This window comes from Giraffa tippelskirchi, chromosome 9 (assembly GCF_054371585.1).
Source record: "Giraffa tippelskirchi isolate mGirTip1 chromosome 9, T2T-mGirTip1v1.2.pri, whole genome shotgun sequence".
Classification (NCBI taxonomy): Eukaryota; Metazoa; Chordata; class Mammalia; order Artiodactyla; family Giraffidae; genus Giraffa; species Giraffa tippelskirchi.
The window spans coordinates 122,405,835-122,432,296 of record NC_137283.1 but is presented as its reverse complement, the minus strand read 5'-3'; the positions used below and the strand labels follow the sequence as shown (position 1 = coordinate 122,432,296).

Sequence of the window (26,462 nt, the reverse complement as noted above, 5' to 3'; positions counted from 1 at the left end):
ACACTTAATTTCTCTTTTAAAAGAATGATCTTCTTAAAAAGTATAACAGGTAATATTAACATGACAAATTGTTAAGCAACTCTGATAAGTGACAAAGATATGTAAATTATGTGATCAATATTGTATTTTATTAATAAAAGCATTGCAATGTTAATACCCTTCCTTGGATCTAGGTTTTCTTTGAAAGGCTATTTCAGAGTTAATAGCTTCAGTGCAGGTCCAAGGCTGACACCAGCATAGTTAAGAGGTTAAATGAGATGTTAACTAGATGACACATGAAACAAAAAATAAACCACAGTTAAGTGTCCTTTCAAAGCCTCTTAATTTTCTAATATATTGGAAGCAAGAGATAATATAATTATCAACAGTAAATAATTTAAGTGAATGAACTAAATTAAAAAATTCAAAATACATAATACATAAAATGGAACCATTAAAATTTTTCAAACTACTATGCCTCAAAATGTATTTTCCCATTTTCTATGTCATTCACTGACCCTAGACTAAACAAAGAACACTAAATAATAAACCTTCCTTACTTCTTAATAAGAAGAAGGCAATGGCAACCCACTCCAGTACTCTTGCCTGGAAAATCCCATGGACGGAGGAGCCTGGTAGGCTGCAGTCCATGGGGTCGTGAAGAGTCAGACACGACTGAGCGACTTCCCTTTCACTTTTCACTTTTACGCAATGGGGAAGGAAATGGCAACCCACTCCAGTCCTCTTGCCTGGAGAATCCCAGGGACGGAGGAGCCTAGTGGCTGCCGTCTATGGGGTCGCACAGAGTCGGACACGACTGAAGCGACTTAGCAGCAGCAGCAGCACTTCTTAATAAGACCACAAAAGTCAAGAAAAATAATGTAAACTTATTTCAATATATGTATTATTTTGGGTTCCTGTGAAATGCTATTATTACAGATTAATATATATCATGTGTACACACAGATCTGGACTTCTCTGTCGGCTCAGTGGTAAAGAATCTGTCTGCCAATGCAGGAGCTGTGAGTTCGATCCCAGGGTCAGGAAGATCTGTGAAGAAGGAAATGGCAACCCACTCCAGTATTTTTGCCTTGGAAATCCCATTGAGAGAGAGGGTAGCAAAAGAGCTGGACACACCTTGGCAACTAAACAAAAACACAGAGATTCTAAACTTTTAATGAGGTTGACTGATATTATAGGCAGAAAACAAAAACTGACGACTTTATCTCATTAATCTGACCTAAACTTAAGGGTGAATTGTTTTTGTTACTGGATTTGTTGCCAATCCTCATATTACATGTGAAAGTACTCTTCTACTTCCCACATATTATCACTATAGGAATTAACAAGTATTAGTACTATGTGACTATCCTAGTGAAGACATGCTTTCATAAAAATGGATTTGTGTGATATTTTGCATAGGATGAGATAAATTAACTCTGAGGAAAATTTGGATAAAAGGATTGTCTGAAGTTTTCCTCTCTGAATCCTGCATCAGAGTTTTATGCTCATAGAGAAAAATAGTAAATATATGGCTGGTTTAAATTTATGCCATTAAAATAATAACATTATTTGCACAAAATAACTATACTATACATAATATTATTATAAATAAAATCTATTGTAGATTAGTGATGATTATCTTACGGAAAACAACTCAAGGTTCAAGAAAACAATCGAATTAATTGCAACATTTTAAGGTATCGATGATTTAAATTCTAACATTAGCTTCTAGAAACTGATGCCAATTTAAACTTCCATTAGAAATACAAAGGGATATATAAAGATAGGATAATTAGAAATAATCTTGATATCATATACTTAGTTTCTAAATCATATGAAGTTAAATTGCATATATTAATTTCATATTTCTTTCCTCTTTGATTAATTTTCCTCACTTTCATCAGATCTTCCTTCTTTTTGTCCTTCTTTATTTTTTTGTCCTTTTTTTTTTTCATTTCAATGAACTGTGGGTACATACAAAGATGACAGGAGATGAGTAAAAAACAGTATAATTTTAAATGAAGTCTACAGTGTTCTATAAGGAAATTGTACTATGATTCTTATTAAGCATCACAATGATCCTTCTCCATATTTTTAAAGAAATTATGAGCAAATATCTCTGCAAAGGACAGAAGAAACTGACTAACAGTAGTTGCTCCTGGGAAAAGTAATATTTTGGGACTGGAGCACACATGGATGGCACTTGTTCCAGATCTTGCAAATTACCTATTCAAAAAGCCTTTTATAAAAGTACTACAAGGTTCTGAAAATTAATAATTTTAAGAACAGTGTAAAAATCATAATACAATATAGTTATAACTAAAATAGCAGAAATACATTTGGACATGAAACTGAATGTATGTTAACTTCCAATGTATAGAGTGAAATATTAGTTTAGGAATTGACTTCTTGTGTTTTGTTTCTTTGTAGTATTTTTCATTTCTTTTGCAAATTAAGATAATACTTACAATATAGAATTGGGAAGAAAACCAATATAATCTTAAAACAAAAGTCACTTTCCCATGTAAGATAAACTTCAAGATCTTCTTATTTTAGAAAATCTATCAGTCTCTTTTCTCAAGACATAGATAGTATGTTAGTAAAAAGGGAGAAATGGCTTTCCTTTCATTAAAAGAGGGAGATCGAGAAGTTAAAAAGAAAAACATAAAGACAATGGACAAATAGAAAATAGCAATATGACAATGAATACATACAAGTAGTTATATCAGCCTCATAGAAATAAATTCCTCATGTCTGAAGCAGACTCTTGTTCGCTTGCTTATTCTTAGCATGTCAACTTGCTATATTCTATGAGCAAAATGAAATAAAAATATATTTGCCTTTGGAGTAGGTAGCATATTTACCAAATTTCTCAAAGTCTCTAAGAAATCTGATAAACATTTACTGGAAGATTTGGGTGGTGCAAGGAACTGTGCCAACTGCTGTGAAATATAGGTAGCATACTATAAGTAGGTTTTGGTTGTTAAGAAGTTTTAGAATTTGTAAAAGGAAATTACAATGACAAAAATCAGACCACATATGATGATCTCCAGAGGGAAAAGGCAAAGCACTTGTAGGAATCCACAAAGCGGGATCATCTAACAAGGTATAAATGTCATTTAATTTGAAATTGTAAGGAAAGGCATAATTTCAACAGTCTGATATAGGGCAGGTGGCATTGTGGGGTAGAAAAAAGGCAAGGTGAAAACCAGGGGAAGTACAGCCAGTGTCTGACATCTGAATTTGGAAGAGAGGTTGCTGAAGAAGCCAGGGATATGTGAGATTAAGATACAACAGCTAATTGTGAGAGGTCATGATGGTTTATTTGCATTTCTGTTTATTAAGGACCAAATGTTAAGTGATAGGGCATCATAAAAACATCTACAGATGTCTTCAGGTAGAACAAGAGACCAGTATCAAGCGGATGGAACCGGGCTCTCAAGGATGATTAAATTATGCGACTGAAAGTTAGAGAAGAATAAAATGCCACTGTAAAAAATGGGGAATTTTTATTGGTTATTAGAAACCTGAAGCTTTCTGAGTAATACTGTAACAATGTCTCTGTTGTGTTTTACAAAGTGCATTCTTACTGTTCCATAAAAGAAGAATTGGAATAGAAAATGGCAAAGCAGAAATATTTAGAATGTTTGGGAAAGACAGAGATACAAGTATTTTGAAATTATTACAAATTGAAAATTTGTATCACCTTTTAAGACGTCCTGAAAGAAATCTTATCTTTCAAAAAAATTTTTCTGGTAGATAAATGCTCATCTATAAAGATGTGATCCACTGTATTAGTGGGATTCTGGAGTCAGATTATCTTTGATTAAACGGCAGTTGGCCAGATTGATTTATGAATGCCTCTCTATAAGACTAAATGAGTTAATACAAATGAAACACTTAAAAACCGCTCTTGCCACCTTTTTATAATTTAAAAACCAACAAAATCTATGACCTGCATTTATTGAATGTCTTTTGGTGAATCTCCCCTCTTTTAAATCATTTAAACTATACCTGCCATTTACTGCTGTTTTATTGCCTGAGCGACTTTATACAGATGTTAACTTAATTTAAAAACCCATATTTTGGAGATAAATTTCAAGTTGTGTTTGAATAAGTTGCCAGGTTACATAAAACTTACATTGCTAAAAAATTTTAATCTCAAGATACTTTAAAAACACAGAGAAAAATGATCACCCACCATGTCACCAATCTGACATTGTGATATTTATGTTCTTATCTATTCTTTTCCATATGCATATTTTTCATAATTCTAAATATCAGTATATACAACATATTTTTCTTTGTTTTCCACTTAAAATTATTAATAAATGACTTAAAATTCCTACATCACACTGCTGAAACTTTAAGTTCAATCAAGATGATGCACTTAACTTTGGACAATTAGATTATTTTCAATATTTCAAATTATAAACAAGGCTGGCGGGAAAAAATGTTATATAAAAAGTTCTTTTCTTCCATTGATATATCTTCCTCGGCAAATGACCAGGGATGAGATTACTGACCTAAAGGATATTTAACTATCTGTGGCCTTAGAAACTTATGTTCATTTACCCAGTGCCATAAAATTTCTTTATTTAAACAACTCCTTGTTGCATTATTAATAATGAGACAACAGCAAGCATTCATTGATTATTTGCTATGTCCCAGATACTATTCTTAGGGTTTATACAAGCATTATTTCGTTCACTTCTGACAAGAATTCTATGGAAACAGGTACTATTTTATTAGCACCATTTTATACTTAAGGAAACTAAGGCTTAGAAGATTGTCCTAGTTTTTGCACCTGATATGATGTTGAGCCAGAATTTAAAAGCTATGACTCCAGCATCTGAGCTATTAACTCTATAGTGTACCTTATATTCCTTTTTATATACTATAAATACTATATATCATAAAGACATATTTGTTACTGTCAAATGTAAATGTCAAAGTAATGGTACAAATTGCTACTTTTCTGTGGAAAAACAATTTTCAAAATCAACAACCAGATTTCAACTATTATTAATGCCATTTAATTGAATGAGTGTTTTAATTAATGAATGTTTTAATTCTTGAAGTAACATATAACATTTGTTCAATGTCCATAAGTTATATGTTAGTAAAATAATGGTATATAGAAAATATTAAGAAGCAACTATTAGGGAAATCCCTTATAATAAAAACTAGAAAATCTATGATTATTTGAATTCTCCTTTATATGAAATCATCAAAAAATTATTAAATCTTCATTTTAATTCAGAAAATTAAAATTAAGAAATATAAATAATGCAAGTAGCTCACATTTCTATGTTCCAATGTATGTGCATGTAAACTGCATCACATCCTGGGATTTTTTACAATTAGGTTGACCATATATTTTATCATCCAAATCAGAACATTTTTAAAAGCAAAAAGACACAGTGTAAAAAGTAAAACAATTATTTCCAGAAAATTAGTTTTATGGTCACCTTACCTAGAATAAAATTTCATTATTTCTTCAGTAACTAAAATCCACTGGTTGAAGTTCAGTATAAATTTTAGGAAGTATTGTGATGTAGTAGGGAAAAAAGACTTGAACTGATAAACAGGATCCTGGATTCTCAGCCAATTTTGTTATTTATTAATATCCCTAAGCTTCAGTTTCTTCCTAAATTGAAAGAGAAAAAAAATACTATCCACCTCTTAGCAGTGTAATAAGGATTAAATGAGAAAAATGACCATGATTTTTCAGTGTGAGCTGCAAATTACTTATACAAATTCAAGTTATAATAACAAGTTCCACACTTTGAGAATACTATTCTACTTTTTAAATGAAATAAAATTGTAAAAAACTTCTAAAAATTTCAAGTTATATTTCAAATACAATTTTACTAGTCTTCAAGAAATATTTGTATGTGTAAAATAAAACCTGCTCTCAATTTTTTAAATTAATACACTTTTATCTAAATTATACTGGCTAGTTTACATAGAAGTTGTGATGGAACTGATATGCTAAATATTTTCAAAAGGACTTTTAGATAATCAACATGCTATCTAGAATTGTATTTTTAAATGAGTGTAAAGATATTTTCATAAAAATACTGTATAAAAAATATTAGAAGTTCTCCATATACTAGTGGATTTGAGAAACATGTGGTTTTCAAAATTGAATTATGTTTTCCAAAATCACAAAGAAATAAAAGCTTTTACATCAGCTGATGAAAACTGTGATCAGTTTTCATAATTGTCCATATTTCAAACTACACTTTTAACACACATCACAACAGGCTGCCATTCTAGAAAATGCCCAGATAAACTTGCCTTTAAGTGACTAACTACCGTTATTTGGCCAGGGACTCACTACTATCCTCTCCCAAACTTTTTAGTTTTCCTCAATATGGGACTGAAATTTGTTTTCAAATTCTTAACAGGATCACTGAAAGGAAACAGGAGAAATACTTTTAAAGGCAAGCCTGGATTGATTCCAGAAGCAAGTACTCTCACAGCAATGTGCTGGAATTATGCCAAGGAGGGAAATGTTTTTGCATATGAACATAGTGCCATGGTTAAGTATAAGGTATTTAATTCCTTTGTCAACATCACTAAGGTTAAAAATTAAGAAAGTTACGTGGTAGACAATTAACTTAAAACAGTGCGCACATCCTCTTCCAGCTGAACCATAAGAAGGCATCTTGAATCCTTTAATCACATGTTTTTAATGAACTCTCACTATTAATACCTAATTTCACCCATTCCAAAGCAGAATTAATGCAGAGGACAGTGAACTAATTTTACTTTATTTTTAAGCACCTTGGCACAGTTTGCAGGCGACAATAATTTTGGTACTCAAATGTGGTTCCAATTCTTGAAACTAAATAAATGAATGTAAATAATCTTAATAGTACCATATTTAATGAGATGATTTCCGTCATTTCAAAGAAACTGGAGACTTCATGGCAAATATATCTCTTCACCGCATTTAAAGACTGCTTTTCATACTAAATTCTATACTTAGAAGTACAGAAGTCAAGCAGTTCCTGGTTGATTTTCTTAAGTAAATGTAGAGATCATTTGAGTTAAATTACATTAAATAAAACAAAAAAGACTATAATTTGCTTTAACATTCTTTAAACCTTAAAAGAACAAGATCTTTAATGTTATTTCCCAGTTTCTTTTTAGACAAATTTAATTGTGCGCTTTTATATGAATTTTTATGTGTTCCATTTTTAATTGTGCAAACATTTTAAATTCCAATTTTACATCAATCAAAATCTGCATACTACTGAAACCGGCTGCTTTCACAGCTGAAGTGTAACAGTGTGTCATTAAAATGTTCTTATAATAGTTATTGTTGAATCCTCCATCATTTTCAAGTACCTGTTGTTAATCTCAAGTCAATAGGAACATTCCATTTCACTGAATTGATGAATTCACTAAGAATATTTCTATACTTACCCAGTGGGATACCATTCTGCCTATTAGTAGTGATAAGTCTCCATCAGTTTTTGATTTCCATACAAATGCAACCTGCAGGATGTTCTACTCAATAAGAAATACTACTAGCAAGGGAAAGGAAACGATGACAGTGGGTAGACAGGTTTGACTCCTTCACGGAACGGCCAGGGAGGCTGCTCAACTGGTCTAGGGGACGGGAATACATCATCTCTGTTTAGCTCAGAGATCACTTTACAATGTCAGCTATGGCAGGAATGATAATTGAGTGCTGGGTCAGAGGCATTTTATATGCTAGGGACCATTCACATGAAGTATTTAACACTTCTATCAGGACAGGAAAAATATATTTGCTCAGTTATTCCATCTAAATAGTGCATTCAGTAGAAATATAACACGAACGCAGATACAATTTTTACATTTTTAGTAGCCACATTAAAAAGGAGTAAAAAGAAACAACTGAAACACTTAATGTTATATTGTATTTAACCCAACATTTCTAATGTATGAGTCTTTCAATATCAAAGTAACATAAAAAATTACTGATGTTTGTCATATCTGTCTTTTTGTACCAAGTCTTTGAAATTCAGTGTGTAATTCATACTTACAGTATATCTTAACTTAGAATCGCCATTTTTTACAACCTCAGATCCACATGTGGCCACCAGCTACCTTCTTAGACAACACAGATCTAAATATTTGCTAATTTCTTTTTTTTTTCGCTTTTTTTTTTTTTGCTAATTTCTTGAAACATTCTACGAGAATGAGAATTTTATAGGAAAGTAATGTGATTTACATATCAAACTACTAGAACCAAGGCATTAAGTTCAGCAATGAAACAATAATACTTGCTATGATTCTTCTTGCTTTCTGATGGAAGCCAGAGCAATACTGTCACTAAAAGTCCAGGCTCTGGAATCAGAACATTCTGAGTTTGAATCTAAGTTAGGACAATTACTTACTAAAGTAACTGCAAGCAGTCTTTTACATTTGACAGCCTCATTTTTTTTCTGTAAAATGGAGGTGATAATGTTATCTATCTAATTACATGAACTCTTTTGTGTAATGCACATGGAAGAGTATCTGCACATAGTAAATTAGCAAAAAACATTTAGTTACAATAATTATTGTTCACTACGATTCCCTCTAAATTAACTGGAAGTACGAATAATAAAATTATACAGCTGCCTTAGGGGTACAAGGAATATATAAAAGTTATTTTGGGTAATGTATTATGTTTTCTAATTTATAAGAGACATAATTAATATACCCTGATTATATTTTCAGGATATCCACAAACAAAAAATATCTATTAATTTTGAATATCCCTGGACATAGTTTTAAATAGAAAAACACTGGCAAATTATTATGACTACATAAAGCTATGTAAGAGAAAATTCAGTTTTATTAGACAAAGGAAAAGGTTCACAAATTCATATACTATTATTATTTCAAAACAGAAAATGTTCAGCTGATATATTCTGATAACTAAAACTTTACTTTGGCCCACTTCCACAAAAATGTAGTCCACCTATAACTTGACTTATCAGAGGAACACTCCTTTTATTGTTTAGTCCAGGAGAGAAATACAGCTTTGGCAGAAGCAACCTCAGAGATTTAGCAAGTGAATTCTGATGATTTTTGCATAGAAGTTTTAGTACTTATAAAAAATAATTCTAAGCTTGTAAATCTATTTGTATGTATCTTGTCTGTTAGAAGAACTCTTGTTAGCAGCCCCCTTAATTCCCTTTTTCTGCTACCCATGAGTCCAGACAATATGGGTTTCAAAACAAGAGGAATCACACATCATTCAATCCTGATTAATGTCACCTCACTCTGCCCAATCTCCTCTCTTAAATCTCATAGCCCAAAGTGCAACTGTTGTCTTCCACGTCAAGCACAGGGTTAGTTAAATCTTAGTAAGAAATACCATTATCATCAATATTTACTGCAATACCTATTGCACACTTAGTGCAGAAATCACTGTGGCGAATCACCGATAAGTTCAATAGTGACTTTGCTTAAAGTCCACCAAATCGTGCTGCTGGTACAAACTGACTCACCTGTTCAAATAATCATTATTACTTGGAATCTTTGACACTGAAACAGAAAAAGTGCAAAGTGAAATTTTAATAGCACATATTACTTACGTTCACAAGTGTCCCCTTTCTGCTGGAAGCCTGCTTTGCAGATACATTTTCCAATGGGCACTAACCATTCTCCTTCTGCGCTGCAGTGCATCCTGGGAGAGTTTTCTGCTTCTTCCTCTGCACTGCTGACACATGTCCCTCGGACCTCGACTAAAGAGGAAAATTCTGAACCGGTCACTGTATCTGGAAAGATAGCTAAGTTCTCAATAATGGACCAGCACTTCTTGTAGTACACTTTGACCGAAACCAAAGCTATGCAAGCCCCTACATCCTGAAAGGCAAGATAGAATCCCTTTTTGGACAAAGGTCCAATCTCTCTCACCTCAGTGTTAAGCTTCATCTTTCTTTCACCAAGGTCACCTTGGGTAAAACTTTCATCTGCAGCAATGGTGTCTATTTTGACATAGAGGTTTTCTCTTATATTCCTGCCAGTGTCGTAGTCTGTTTCATAATAGTACAAATTAAAGGTTTCCTTGCAAGTTCCCAGGACTCCAGGAAGACTGTTACAATCCCTCAGGGTGAATTTCAATTCTACAAAAATCCTTTGTGCATTGCCTTTCGAAATCCAGTTAGTCCGCAGCCAGTTGTTTTGGTTGGGCTCCATGACCTGGCAAACCTGATATGTTCGGATTGGGGTATAGTTCTCGTCCAAACCACTAATTTCTTCCCACTGTAAAATTTAGAAAAGGTCATCAGTCATTCATCAAATAATAACATTAGGGTTTTGCAAGTGCCTGAGGATTCTTCAGTGTGGCACAAATGCATATCTTAGAAAGAGTGAGGTGAACTCCTACCGTGACAAACAATGTAACCTTTAGAATGAGTCTCTGTTCAGCTTCATCCTGGTGGCAGAACATCATTTAGGTTGCTTATATTGTTTATGCATACAATAAATCTTTCATTTTGCTTAGTATCTGTTTGCTGGTGTATTAGTGTTGCTTTTTTACGTGTTTGCTTATGCCAATGTCTCCACTGAGCTTATGATTTTTATAGACTAAAGCACATAACGAAATGACTTAAATTACCATTTAATGCATATACATACAGCTACATGGCAGAATTTTTTATCATTCCATTGACATTTTAAGTGTTGATGTTGTATTTAAATTAAGAGAGTACCTAAAAACACAGGGAAGAAAATGCCAAGAGTACTCTGAAATGCAAGAGCATTTCACAACATGTTGATATTCATAATGCGGAATCTTTCACAATCTTTGCAAAATGAGATATAAAGGAGTAACGTTTTATAGAGCTATTTATTTATTGTAGTGTTGTATATAATATTGTCCATAATGCCACATAACTATAAATAGTTATAAAAGTATGATTCATCAACAGACAATAAAATGTCCATGGCAAACTAGCATGTTGAATAACATTTAGGTAATAAGCTTTCTGACAGGAAAAATATCAGATGTTTAAAAATGCCCATTCATATGCTGATATAATATATACTACAGCAAACTCACTTATTTTCACAAAAAAGGAAAATAATAAGCTCAGCCGAATTGGCAACGATTTAAAGATTATTAAACCTTGCTAAATATTATTTATATTGCTCATTGGTTAATAAATTCATTTCATCTAAAAACCTAAGGCAATTGTTGTTTATGTCCTTTCTTACCATTATTACAAAATTTCCAACTTTGTATTTATGATACCTTAATAGTGAAATTGTCACCTACTTGTATTCATTTCCCTAATAGGAAATGCCAAATAGCATACAATATTTAAACTACTGCTTCAAGAAAAGCACATGGGAAAAAAATAAGCATGTGGCAATGAGTTTTATTTGTAAAACTTGATCAGAAACATCAATTTCCTTAAATATTCTGCAAAATCCTAATATCTACTTGTAAAAGTAGCTCTGAGAAAACTAACAAGACAAAGTAGCAATATCCTGAAATTCAGAAATTTCTTGTGATGACATATATTTGCTACAATTTTATTATACACATCATCAAAGGTCCTCAAATGTAGCAAACAGCGCATTATCATGTTCAGCTTTTTACTCAACACAACTTGAGTTTGTGACTAGTTAATGGAGTGTATAGTTTCCCATTTTAGTTAGCTGCTTATAATCTTCTTGAATGGCTCTTAGCCAAATATAACCAAATTCATCCATTTGGATGAGCAGATTTTAGTCTCTTAATTAGGCTGAAATTATTAAAAGAAGTGAAATAGTAATAGCATCTACCAAAAAGTGAAAAGCTCCAAGGATAAATGTGCTCTTTTTAACAATTCCCTAGTTAGAAGAAGCCAAGGCTAATTATTAGAAATGAATACATCTGAAGAACTCTTTTTTCTAGCTCTAAGAACAATTATATTATTTTGTTCAATGTATGAAAAATCAATTTTACTACCAATGAAACTCAGTTAACTTTAATGCATACTTAAAAATTTACTCCTGGAGGGACACTTCAAGATGGAGTGAGACAAAATTAATGCATTTAATGAAACTTTTGGTTTATTATCTTACTTTCTAAGAGACTGCAGTGATTTCTACACAGGGAAAGAAGTTTTAGTTTGGCTAGTATGCTTTTATAGTATGCTTATAAAATTATTTCTAGACACATATCTTAATAACGTTTTATTTCCAGTTAGATATTTAACTGCATGTAAGCCAACCCATTTTATACATGGAATATACTGTCAATCATCATTGTCTAATATTATCTGCTGATTCGTAAGATATGTAGTGTTAAGTTCACCTAAGATACTTTGCACTGATAAAATGTCCATTTCAGTCCAAGATAACACAGAAAGTCATGGTTTATCATTTTATGGATTGCATGGGTGAAATATTAGAAACATATACCAGTTTACTTCTCCTTACGAGATAAAAACCATCCTCTATCTCTATTTGTTTTAACTGATGAAGGGTGGAAAATGGACCACATCATTGGCAAGAAAGGTGCTCCATTTCTTTGTGAATGTCTTCCTATAATGTATATTATTTTACTCATGGAAACCATTCCACTTTCAAGGTAAGTATGACATTCATACTTCAAACTCAGCCTACTTTTTATATTTAATCTGCAAAATACTTGTCATTTTTTCACAGCTCTTTCTGACCAATACTGATAACTGCAATATGATCTTAAGCATCTCAAACATTCATTTAAAAAACTTAATCTACTTTAAACAGATTTGCATTTTTCACATTTTACATTCTTAAACTAACTTCCAGCTTATGACATGTTCATTTCATGATGTTCTTATACTCAGAAATCTCTTTCAGGCTTTCATTCTTTGCAAACTTTTTATATCCTCACTAACACTTAATGTTCTTTGACTCCAAACTTTTTATTGTACCAAAGATTAACTTAAGTAACAATGGGGGTTACAATTCCCTTTCTTGGAGCGTTTTTACTTAGTAAGGGATGAAGTATGTACCCTCTTTCACAATTAAAATAATACCCAAAGACATTGACATTGAACTAAATTTAAGTAAGTAATGTATCTTTCTGGATACATGAAACTTAACGGTCAGAATTTTTTTAGAATCTACTTATATTTTCATAAACTTTTATTGGGCAGCTTTCACTCATTTATTGTTAACAGATTTTTTACTCTGATATGTGTTTGCTCTGCCATCACTTCTGATTAATAAGAACAGGTAGCACATAGTACAAATTTTGGAGAATCCAAATCATATTTCACAGCAAATTTTATGTTAAAATGTTGAGCATATTACACTTTTAGTTATCCTTTCAAGTATATTTTGAATAATGCTAAAACGTTTTTCAAAAGAGGAAAACAGATTACTTACTGTTTTTAAAGAACTACACACAACCTACCTGGTGATTATACTAAAGAAGTATAAAGCAACTAAAGAGGTTTGAGTTCATGAAAGGCATATTCTCTGTAATTAGTTAATATTTATAGCCTGGAAACTGACATATGGTCCCACTCACAGAAGAACTCAAAGGATTACGGTTAAAGAGATTTTTTTTAAATCCATTTTTCAGAGTTCTAAGTATACCATCTCTGCTCCAAGAATTCAATATCTCATTACAAACCCAACAAAATATTGAACAAGATACGTGAAATCAAAACAATTTAAATGTGAAGAATCTGAATACCTCCACCGGGGAAGGGAAAAAGGTTTTATTTCTTATTTTAAAAAAATAAAGGTTGGTATTTTATGAGGAGAAGCACTTACCCCATTGGGTGGAGAGGAAATCCATTCCAACTCTGTTTGTTGTGCTTTAGAATCCAGCAGTAGTACTGAAAAAGAAAGTTGCATTTCTAAATGTTAGATGAAAAGTGAAAATATGTTTGTAAAAGTTATTAAAGTAAATCTAATTTTTAAAACAATTATCACTTTATGATTTAAAATATATAAACAGTTATATATATTAGTGAATGATGAAATATAGACCCACCTGACAAAAATATTCCACTTTCTTAAGGGAAGAAAGATATTTCAAAAACCAACTTATATTTTTTAATTGAAATATTAAAATTAATTACAAACTCAAAAGCATGAAAGCAAAGGTAAAAAATGATATGTGATGCATACTGATTCTGTAGGAATTGTATATTATAAAGAATTTTGTAAACCACTGAGTGCTCTAAACTTTGTCAAATAAAATAGCATTAACATAATAAAGCATAATTCCATATCACTCCTCAGTCACTGACTTGTACTATTCTTCAAAAAGTATTTCCTAGTGCCTTTTGAGAATTGGAGTTTATTTTTTTAACTTTCCAAACACAATGTCTTCTCTTAAGCCAAAATGAATATAATTAAAAATCATATTAAGCAATGTTATTATGAGAAAAGTAAATTGCCTATCACTTACAAGATACATTTCTGGGTTATTCAAACATCTGTTTTAAATATTTCTACTTTTTAAATTTACAAATATTTCAAAGCATTAGCTAATTCTCAAAATGGGATATTCAAACTTTGACTTGACTTTTAAAAACAGTTGTATTCTGCTTTTATGCTACCATAAAGTATAATGCAATTAATATTTATATAAATGTAATAAATCCTCCTGATGCATTTACAATATAATGCAAGATAATGCATTCAAATGTCACACATTAATATATACCATACTTCCAATTTGATATATTTTACTGCTTTTTAGGACAATTAATCTCCTAAAGCATTCACTCTTTGCTCAAACTAGTTTCAGAATTACATGAGTTTGTATTCTTCAAAAATATTTCCATGATTCCATAGCATTTTAACAAACAAATCAATCTGTCCAGAAATAATGGTGAATATATTTTCAGGCATGTAAACATGCTTGCCATCAACCTCAACAAAATGTTAAAATTTGAACTTAAATGAAATACATGCTGAAATAAAGGTTTCAATAACTATTAATAGAGGAAAACACTGTGGTGTTAAAGGTAATGAAAATATTTTACTCTAAGAAAAAAGAGAAACAGTTGATAATGTGTTCAACTCCTTCACACTAGTCAAGGTTATTCCCTATAACTGAAAATAGATATACAAACCACTTTTTTCCCAAAATGTTTTATACTTAAGACTCTCAGGGAGACCATGATAGCACACACCCTTTCAAATAATAATAATTTTAAAAGCCACACTTTCAAAATACTAAGTTGTACTTCGAACTAGGAACACCAATAAATGTTTGGACTACTGAATTTATAGGAAATGATTTTTAAAGTTTATTTTGTTTTTGTCCTCAACATGCACAAACAATGTGGGTTCTATGTACTTTTCTTTAGAGATGATTTATTTTATTTATTATTATTTCCGTCTTTCGTAGTGACAAGTGAATTTTAAACCCAGGAGACTTTCTTGGGTCATTTTTGAAGGTGAAATAAGCACAGTGATGATTGTTTACTGCCTTTCCGTTACCCCTCGGCACAGCCTGGGGTGAGAGCCAGGGACCCAGGTGGGGCGGTGATGGCAAACAAGTTAAGAGAGAAACAAATGAACAAATAAAAACAAAAGGGAAACCTGCCCCTGAGGATTTAACTAGCTCTTAAAGATTCAGCCCGTCTCCCTTCCGCTGTCTGCTCTCTGGACCAGCCGGTAACTGCGCGTTTTTGCCTTCCCGCTCGGAGCGCCAGCCTCTCTTCCCGCCCGGGGAGGCGTAGCCTGGCGGTCAATCGGGAACGCGGCGTGCGGTCCGTAGTTCCGGGACTCAGCCCCCGCCGCGCAGGCTGGGGTGGGGGATGCGGGGGGTGCGGGTGAGGAGCGAGATGCCGGGCTCGCCGGTGGAGCCCGCACCCGGCCGCGCGGGCAGCAGCGAGAGCCGGGGCGGGGCCGTCGGCGGGGCGGGGCGGGGGCTGCCAGACGGGCGCGCCTGCTGCGCGGAGCATCCATTACGCCTCCGCCAGACCTGGGCACTCCAGGGAACCGGTGGCGCCCTAGCTCCAGAAGGAGCCGGGAGGAGGAGGAGGGAGGCTATCGGGAAGCGTCTCCTCAGAGGGGGCCGCGGCAGCGGAAAATACAGATACATAGCAGCAGAGGAAATACAGCGGCTGCACTTCGCCTCCAAGCGTTAGACTGACTTATATGCGCGCTCCCAGTAGCGGGAACCGACCTCCCCGAGAGAACATGTGCGAGAAAAGTAGAGAAATGAGGTCCCTCATCTCTCTCTAATCATTCCCATCCGCTCCAGAGAGCTAGGCACCTGCTCCAGGCGCTTCCTGGCGCTCGCCCCTGGGTGTCCCGGCGTCGCCTCTGGGCTCGCTCGCTCCCAGAACGGGAGCCCTTGACCGCCGCGACACGCCGGGTCAGTCGCCACCGAGAAGCGGAGCGCCTTCGCCACCCCCGCCCACCTTTTAAACAGCTCACTTCTGCATGTAAATAATTCGGCCTCCTAGAATCAGAATCCTCTCCACGTATTTCGCACTCAGAAGAGAAACGCGGGCGAGCAAGCCATTCTGACTGCAGGAACCTCTCCCCCTAGTGATGCAGTTATTTATAGCTCAAACTCCAACCGGGGTCTGCGCTAGCTCGCGCGCGGGGTTTCGCCCCGGCGGTGCAAACTTTTCCTCGGTTCCCGAGATTCCGAAGCAATCAAGTTTTCAGGATTCATTGTCCCTATTCTCTGATGTCACGCGAGTAGAAATGTGGGTTTTGGTGTGTATGGCTGTGTGTTTCTAGCAGATGTGTGTTCATTTGCAAGAGCGAAACCGACAGCTGGAAGTTAAGGTTTGCTCTGAATGGGTTCAGCATCAGCACAGGTTGCAGATGTGGAAACTGGGGTCAGAAGGTCAGGCTGGATCAAAGAGTAGGTCATGGCGTTTGGTTGCGGGGGTGGGTTTGAGTGCCCGAAGAAGGCCCCATGAAGAGAATCGTAAAAAGCAGCACTAAATCAGGAAGTTTTCAGACACAGATGAAGCGAGTACCGATGCGTATCAACTCCCGACCCCAAGACCTATATCTGGTAACAGATTCCTCCATCCTCCACACTTTAGGGACAAGTAATTATTAGTATTCTGCTTTTCAATATCGGAAAATCGGCTTTAGACGTACAGCCTGCACGATACGGAGGAGGGTGGGTAGATTGTGACACTGCTCAGAAGACGTTTCCATTGACAGGATTTATTTTTCCCCAGCTCCAACTACAGGCACCGAAAGGTATTTTTACCTTCTGTCAATGGTTCAAAGGAGAAGAGGAGAGGAAAAAGCCATATACAGGCGTATCTAGCTGCCCCAAAGAATCTTGCTCTCATGAACCAGAACTAGCCTCCGGGGTCTATGTCTTTTGCAAGGTTCGATCACTCGTATTCCTTAACTGCAGAACTGTGGGGGCAGAGGTTTGAGGACTTCTGGTCGCCCAGGCGGCATCTTTTTATCAATTGCACAGTCCTAGCCCTCCCCTTGCCCCCCTCCCCTTGCCCCCCACTCCCACCGCCCGCCTCTGGCCGGGCCGAGCCCGCTGGGCTGCCACTGTTCCCGCGGCCGCCGGGACCCGCGCCGAGCGCGCTGGAGATGTCTCCGGCCCGCGGGGCGCTAGGAGCGCGCCGTCCGCTGCTTCACCTCCGCGGCGTTATTGTTCCGCGCCGGCGTCCGAGCGCCAACCGCAGGCCCGCGCCTACTCCTCCGACGCAGTGAGCACTTCATTAGTAACCCGAGCGTTCGGAGCTCACACAAGTCACGGCCCCTCAGGGAAGGCTCCAGCCGCTCGCCGGCGGGCTGGCCAGGGTTCTAGAGGCTGCACTCCCCGGTCTCCGACCAACTCTGGCCACAGCTTACTCCCAGTGAGACGAACGGCGAGAGGAGGAAGAGCAGAGGGCTAGAGGAAGAGATCTGACCTGCCCCGGGTCCGGGAGAACGAGCTCGTCGGCAGTTCCCACACCCCCGAACCCCTGCCCCCGCCTCCGCTTTCCTTTGATGCTCACGCCCTCTGGACAGTCTGAGCCAGAAATCCCACTCTCGTCGGGCGAACGGCCCTGGGCACGCGGCTGCAGGCGGCTCAGAGAGCCCCGCTAGCCACCGGCCAGCCTGGAGCGGCCGGAGCGGTGAGGGGGCGGGGAGCCGGCGGGGGAGGGTCGCCGGGCGCCGGAGGCGCGGCCGGCAGCCCCGCGGACTAGCCGGCTCTTGCAGGTAGACAGCTAAATAAATAAGTCAGAACAAACTTTGCTTTCCCATCACCTTACCTTCTTTTGCAGCCTGCGCTTCTCCGGTGTGTGCAAAGTGGAGCAGCCAGATGTAGCATAAAATAATCCATGAAGGGTGCCGAGTTTGAAAAACCATGGTGCATGAGCAGGTTTTATCTTAGGTTTCGGTTGAGCCGTAGCTTTTTAAATGCTGTTTGCTCCGAAGTATATGGGCTTTTTATTTTCTATTGCGCTCCACGCATTGATTCCCCTTCTCGATCTCCAGCTGGCTGCTCCACGTTTAGCTTTTTAAATTTTTTCCCCCCTCCTTTCGTTCACACTGTGTTTGCTGCCTGCAAGTCTCCGACTGCAGACCGGCCGCTTGCTCCACACTCCAATAATATCAATTAGGGGGGAGGGGGCGGGGCTCCGAGCCGAGAGCCTCCGCCACTCGGGTTGAGTGGCAGGTGTAGCCGGCCTCCCAGGCGGCGATTCCCAAGGCTTAGGGGCGGGTCCCAGCCAAACGGCCGCCCCAGCCTTAGGGGTGGGGTTAGGGGCGCGGGCCAATCGGCGGCAAGCGGAGTCAGGTTGCGGATCCAGGATTCCCTCCAGGTTCTGAGCTCCGGGCTGGCTCTGGATGCTCCGAGAAGGACGTGGATGCCAGCCGAGGTGCGTGCTGCTGTGGGCGCTTGGCTTTTAGCAATCGCAGCTTTCGCGGAGCAGAATCAATCCTAAAATAATCCTCCCACTTTACAGTCGTGTTTATAGTGGTGCTTCTCTCGCTCTTTTAGAAACCAGAGCAATGCAAGCTCTCTCAGCTACCAAGCACGAAGCCGGGACAGTGAAATGAGCTGTGCCTTTAAGTAAAGTGCCTTTCACTTTGTTGTTGTTGTTACTCACAACCTCCGCGGGTCGGGTAACTTTGTTCTTTTTCTTTCTTGAAGGGTTACTACTCTTTTCTGTTACTACAAAGACAGTTAGCTTTAGGCACCACCCAGCACAATCTCTGGTAGAATAATAGTTATCAAATGTATTATGTTCAAACAATGTTTCCAAGAGTTTGCAACAAGCTCTGGCAAGAGAACCAGAGGAAAAGGGAGTGGAGAAAGGAAGTCTTTTGTTTTATGTGACCCCTCACCCCCGCCCTATCATTTACCGATAGTTGGTAGGACTAAATAGAACACTCCAAGAGAAACTTCTGAAGGTTCCGAAACGCTTTTCTTACATGTGTATCATTTTCCGATATTTTCCTGGAATTCCCCCCACTTTGATCGTTTTCCATTTCGCTGCATAAATTACATTTAAATTTAAAGAATGTTACCATGCATTCAATTAATTTAAATTAAGAGCAAGACCTCTTTCGCACATATTGAGTACTTTTCAATAATTAGTCAATAATTACCTTTCAAAGACAAACTAAGAATAAAAAGTGTCAGCAACGGTTGATTTCGTCTAACTAAAATATTGAGGACGACTACCTAGAGGAATCCCATTCGCGTTAGGCGGTTTCAGACACTTTGCAATTCAAAAGATGGGTAATACAATAAGATGAAGAACTTAAAAACCTTAATTGCCAAATCATCAAATCCGAAGGTCAAGCCTAGTAACTTGATCACATGTCTAAGAGGAGCTTCATTTTCTTCCTGTCTTATATATGTATTTCCTCCCTTAAAAAAAAAAAATTCTGTCATTCATGATTTGCCTGTATTTATGAGAGGCAAAAAGTTTGACCTCGTCTAAGACTCCAAACTTTCCCTATCTTTTCTATCTGGATATGTAAAGTAAATTGAATTGTTTCTGGTATTTATAGCAAAGACTTTCCAGAGATGACAGATCCCCAGATTTTAAAATTATATTTCATGAAAAATTGTCTCCTGTAGTTTTTACTTGCCTAATGCAATTACGAAGAAAAGAGAAATGAGATTTCCTCCCCCTCTAACCTCTCTTTGTGTCTCTAGTTTATTTCTTAAATATTACTTGTTCCTAGCCATTACCCCTATTAAACATTTTAGAAATTGTAACTAAAAGCATCTTTAGTGCCCTTTAGAAGATGCATGGAAAATGTAAACCGCTTAATAGAGTAACCTTGAAACTAGACAAAAAGATGTAGAGTGCACTTGTTACAGAGATTAAGCGGTATTTACACAAACGGGTGCTTTAAGCAGTAAAAATTGTAAGGTAAAACACTAGAACTAAGAATGTAGATCCCCACACATAAGCAATAAAACTGTTAATCTCACATACTCACACATATTAAACCACTTCTAATAGTTAAAATAATTCTCCAGAATTTCAACACTTTCCCCAGGGTCTCATCCCCACTTCTTAGAATGACACCAAGGTAGCCTTTAAAGTTTAAAATATTCCTTTCATCTATTGAATGACTAATACTCAATGATGTGAATACAAATACCTTTCCATTAGACCAGGAAACCAAAGAAGCAACATCCTTCACTCTGATGAGTGTAGGTGGTATAAGGAATCTCCTTATTGTGTCCCTTCTCTCTATCAGACATAGAGACATGTTCAGCCTCGCTTTTATTTTTAAAGACAAGAGACTTCACATTAAATGCACACATGCCAGACTACTGAGAGTTTTGCCTGCAGAGTTGCACAATGATACTCATTTTTAGGTTTACCAACCTCCTTTCCTTTGTATCTAGGTACAGTGATGAAGAAGTCATGGAATTTAAAGTAAATGACTTAGTCAAGGAAAGGATGATTGTTATACTGTTTTATACAGTATGTATTTTAATATATAAAAACAATATATAAATTAGCAATAGACTCTTTGACTAACAGCAAAGCCTATAAACCTCTTTGTACATGAAGCCATTGATGTAAAAAAATAATCAGTTCACAAAACTGTCCTATTTTAAAATGACTTAAAATAGTTAATTCCTTTATATCACTTTTAAAATGGTTTATTTTAGCATCTTATCTATTTGTGCATATTATCACTAAGGCAAATTTTAGAAAAGCAAATGTATGTATGTTTATAAAATGTATTGGAAATCATTTTCCTGAACAGTACCAAATGGCATATATATAACCAACACATGTGAGCCAAAGCAGAAATTCTAGAAAAATTGTTTTTTAATTTTTATGTATTTGTTGGGAAATGCAGCTGATAGAATACCCTGCTTATATTTAGATAATTTTAAATAAATGGAAAAAAGAGACCAAAACTTTAATATTACATTTATAAACCCTCTTTCAAAACATCTGTCTTAACTGCTTAGCAGAAAGATGACAAATGCCTGTTTTCAGATACAAAGGAAATATGCCCAATATTTATGCACTGTTATTTTTATCTATCTGATTACTGATAATCACACATAACTGTACATATATGAAAATAAATGTACAAATTCAGAAAACATTCCAAATGAGGGTACAGCTATTATCTTCATTTAACTTGCTTCAACACTAATATTTACCTCACTGTTTATCTCTGGGAGATATTTTCCAATTTTAAGAGAGGAATAGTTACTTAGGAGTAAATTCTAATGACTTCAGGGAATAAGTTCCATAAATTTTCAAATAAAAGCCTTTGTGTGTGTGTGTAGTAAACAAGCCTTCAGAGGGAAAAGGAAGAACCTGAGACTTTAGTTAACAAACCCAAGGCTGCCAAACTAAATAGTTAACAGAGACAACAAAATCAAAGGGCTGTTTCTGAACCTACTAGTTTTGCACTTACTGTCTAAATGAATTCACAGCTGGTAAATGTGGAAATGCAAGTTCATCACAGAAAACGGGTAATTTAAACTGAATTAGAAAAGGTCCTGTACAGAAGAAACTGATTATAAATAGAAAAAAAAAATTATGTCTCAGTTAATAGATATTACAGAAAATTGGGTTCTCTGTAATTTCAGTCTAAATGTAACCAATCTTTCCACTGTGCAGGAAAATCACTTACATGTTTACATTAGCATGATTTATGTAATATATGTAAAATATTTACTTGTAGTCCAGTGTAAAAAATGTACATAGGCTAAGCTCATAAATAACAATGATCTTACCTATTCTTCAGATTTTCAGATTTATCTAGTAGTATAGGAAGTCAGAGGTCAGAAATCAAATCAGAAGTCAAGGCTATATTTTGTGCCTTTATAAAAGTTCATTCACCTTTGCATGGTTGGATAAATTGGTAACACTTAGAAGATTAAAGTTGTAGTTCTTTAACTGCAATTACTGAGTTAATTCAAGAGAGCTTGACAAATAAAAATACAGTTTATCAAAAAGATAAGTCCAATTGAATATTGCTGCGTTGTCACTCTGAAACTTTCTGATCACTTAAAATATTCAAAAGTGTTAAATAAAGTAACTTTAATTATTTGATTGTTATTAAAGAAACTAGTAAACAAAGCAGAGAAATGTGACACATTATATTCAAAGTCACTTAACACATGCCCACTTGTGCTTAAGAATTTTTGTTTTCCAAATTTGATTTTGCCGGAGGAGTCTCATCCATTACTTATAGTTCTCTATTTCATAAGTCACCAGCACTGAGAGGAAGAACTAGCTTAAATTATGCAAATTACTTCTACATGCTCGCATGGTTTTTCATCTTGCAACTTTTGAGCTCTTCAAACCCAGTGGATTTTCAGATGTCAAGAGCTGTGATAATTCAGTGACCACCAGGGGGCATCAGGATCTCTGGGTGTCCTGAGTAACCAAGCCCACACTGAATAAGGATGAGGTAATTATAAAATTATTTACATACATAATTATGTGTGTGTATATGTATATATATATATGTGTGTGTGTATAACTTTATATATGTGTATGTATATAATAAATACTTATTTGTTCCTTTGACACTCTTAAGTTTCTTATACTCTGTACCTATACCACGGTACTAAAGGCCTTTGTAAAAATTTGTGAGATGTTATATAACCTATTTCAAACTGTTCAGGCCATATTTAACTGAATAGATTCTGAAGGCACCTTAGAAGGTGAATTGTATTGCAGAAAAGCTCTTTCCGATTCTTTTAAACCAAACATCTGAGGAACTCTCAGTCTCCAGATAGACCTCAGATACTATCTTGCTTTCCACCCACTTTACTCCTAAAGTCTTTCACCCTCGAAACATGGCCAGGCTGGGATTGAGTGTTCCCTTGGACTTGATAGTTCTGTTTTTAAGGATTCTGTAATATTCCCAGGACTCTCTTGCTTGAGGAACATTTTATAGGCCACTTCTACCCGTGGTCTTCTGCCATGGTTAATACTAAAAATGAAATTTTGTCAAAATTTGCCTGCTTGATCTCAAGGAGGTCTACGAAAAGGTCTGAACAATAGTAATCTTATGCATCAAAGTAATTTAGAAATAGTATTTCTATGTTACAGAGAAAAGAATTTATAAATAGTGTGCCTTAGCTGTAAAATTGTAAAGCTGTGGGTACTTTTTCCACTAAGTTTGCTCCCCTGCTAGTTCAGACAGTAAAGACTCCTTCTGTAATGCTAGAAGACCTGGGTTCAATCCCTGGATTGGGAAGATCCCCTGGAGAAGGAAATAGCAACCCACTCCAGTGTTCTTGCCTGGAGAATTCCATGGAGAGGAGCCTAGTGGGCAAAAAGTTAGATATGACTGAGGGACTAACACTTTGACTTTCAAGTGTGGAATTCTGTACACCGCCAAAGGTGTTGCCTTCTACTACCCCTTAACTAGGCCCACAGTGTGTTCTCTGTGGAGAAAGTGGGCACATTTCTGGGAGGAAAAGTGTCTTAAGTCCCTAATGCAGTCCCATTTGAATTTCAACAATATTAGAAGCTCTAAAATGTTAGAGTGGCTCGGACTGAGAAGTAAATACACCTAAGTACCTCAAAGTTGTCCTCATTGAGAGGGAATGAAAATTCTGGGCTTAAAATTTGCTGGGTGAACCCACATGCCTGAAGCTCAGGAGCTCTCTGAACCCAGCCACCCAGGTATGGTGTTGGTCCTAATTATCTAAGTCTGAGCTAAAAGAGACATATCATTATAGCTCAAATGTTGAGTGACACTACAGAGCAAGGTTTCACTGCAGTAATTCTGTGTAAAGCTAGGTTTCAAATGTTATACAGTGTAGCGGTAAGGAAAATGAAGACACTAGTGGACTGAACAAATGAATCGTTGGGAAGAAATCTGATCCCTTTGAACTGACTTTACTTCTAGAGTTCTTAGACAATTGTGGAGAAAAGAAAACCTCAAGAAGGAGATGCTAGATTTCCCTTTCAGTTGAACTGAGCAAATTAACATAGACAAGGACGATATACTTTTCCTTGATGATGTGGATCAAATACATTACAGATTCACAATCTAAAAAGCATAATATTTCAGTAAAAGAATATTGACAGAAACCTTGATTGAAATAGTATTTTCAAGTATTAAATATTTAGAAAGGCACAGGGGTCATATTCAGATGAATAAAGCATAGCCCAGTACTCTCAAGACCTAACACCATCAGGATTCCTTTGTGATTCATGTTTCCTTTTGGAAACAGGAAGATCATATGTTTAGAGAAATAGGTAACTAGCCAATTTTACTCAGTGTTGATTTCAGCCATGAGAACAATGATGATGTCTGCATAGTCACACTTTTAACCATAAATTGCAAAGTGACTCAATGCCACAATAAGGATTTTATCATCTGGCTTGTCCAAAGGTCTTTTCTTCTCCCCTCTCTGCACTCAGATCAGATAAAAAAAATCATGAACATTCATACTCCATCTCAAGATTCTGTGAGTATATTATTATCATTGCTTGGTTATATAGATGCATTTGCTTTAGCTAAAGCTACAAAGTTAAGCTGACACATTCTCTAGTTGATTTTAGATTGATGAAATGACTGAGGTCGATCTCAGTTTAATTAAGTATTTTAATATCTGATAGTCACTCTCTCGGCAGTCTTTTATGCAACAAGCTCTGGTGGCAAACTGTGTAAAACTAAAGATGTGAAAAACATGACAGAAATTTGCCTCATTTAAGGATAGATGATAATCAGAAAAGGCAAAATCAACTTTATCTACTTCACAAGTACAGGGAAAGGAAATTTACCCTGCATTCCAATAAAGAAGGACAAGACCCCTTATGAGAGTTCTTTCAAATCTCAACATGGATTTAATGTTTATATACAATCACATCTGTCTTCATTTTAACAACTTATCATATATTTACATGGTAACTTTGAATTAAATTTTGATGAACAATTACCTTCTAAGTTTGAATAAAGGTATACTATAATAAGTACAATATGGAAAACTGTCCAGTAGAGCATCACATTTTAAATGGTAGTTATGTCCGTTTTAGAGAATAACAGCTATGATTCAATCAATTACTCTTGTTCCCAAGGCTGCACAACAGGATGGTGAAAGATACTGAATGAAAAAGAGAGGGGAAGCAGTCACAAATTTAGGATGAATATTATAGTTCTATGTATTCAACTATCTCAAAATATAATATTTTTAAAATATGCTCTATAGTCACCCCATTGATGTTTCATTGTATTTGCCCTGTTTTTATTTTCTATCTGTTTATCTTTTCTCTCTTCAGCTCTAGTTAATCTGCTACTTATTCCATCCAATAGAATTCTAATTTCCATGGCTTGTTTTTTTTAGTTTCAGAAATTGTTTTTTAATCTTGTTTTTTTTCCTAATTTCCTGTTATTTTTTACAGTATCTTATTCATTTAGGGTTACAGTATGAATCTTTTATGTTTTTAACCAATTTACAGGAATTTCTTTTATAGTTTTATTAAATTATCTATTTCATGCAGGTCTTGATGTAATCCACCCATTTGTAGTATCTGCTGACTGTTGTTCATGGTGAGATCAAGGCATGTTTTGGTGATGGTGGATCCTTGCTAGCTTTGGGGTTTTGAAATATATACACACATATATATACATACACATATATATACACTTGTATATACATATATATATATATGCTTTTTTTGGTCATGTTAAGGACATATTTACCTGTTGTCATTTTTATTAAATGTGATTTTGGTTTTTAATCAGAAAAGAATATTGATTTTTCTTAAACACATTTTCGGGCCCTATGGAGACGAACAAGTAGTGTTCTTTTTAGATATCATTTCCTTAATGTTACTCCTGACTCAAACTTCACTTATCACCCTAGTTAAAACAAAATGTCCCCCTTTCCCAGCCTCCGCCCCTTCCTTTATTTTACTATACCCTTAACACATAATCAGACACTGGCTGGCTGAATCCCAGGCTGTCTTATTTTGGACTGCTATAACAAGTACCATAGCCTCAATGGCATATAAACAACAGAAATTTGTTTCTCAGTTTTAGATGCTAAGAAGTCAAGATCAAGGTACACGCACACTTGGTATCTGATGAGGGCCCACTTT

At 36.0% G+C, this 26,462-nt stretch overlaps 1 protein-coding gene across 9 annotated transcripts in view; it reads right to left on the bottom strand.

The window, feature by feature from the left end:
- Positions 1–18,515, bottom strand: part of EPHA7 (EPH receptor A7) — a 198,676-nt gene extending 180,161 nt beyond the window's left edge. For 7 of the 9 annotated variants that reach the window (XM_081524412.1, XM_081524413.1, XM_081524414.1 and 4 more), the window contains exons 1-3: positions 18,171–18,515; positions 13,732–13,796; positions 9,567–10,236 (exon numbers count right to left, since the gene is read on the bottom strand). In XM_081524412.1, the coding sequence (XP_081380538.1) occupies positions 9,567–10,236; positions 13,732–13,796; positions 18,171–18,267 (832 nt within the window). In that variant the 5' untranslated portion in view covers positions 18,268–18,515. Of the gene's footprint in view, positions 1–9,566; positions 10,237–13,731; positions 13,797–15,520; positions 15,780–17,825; positions 18,017–18,170 lie in introns of those variants that run through there. The other 2 variants (XM_081524418.1, XM_081524417.1) reach the window with 2 other exon arrangements.
- Positions 18,516–26,462: the final 7,947 nt, after the last annotated feature.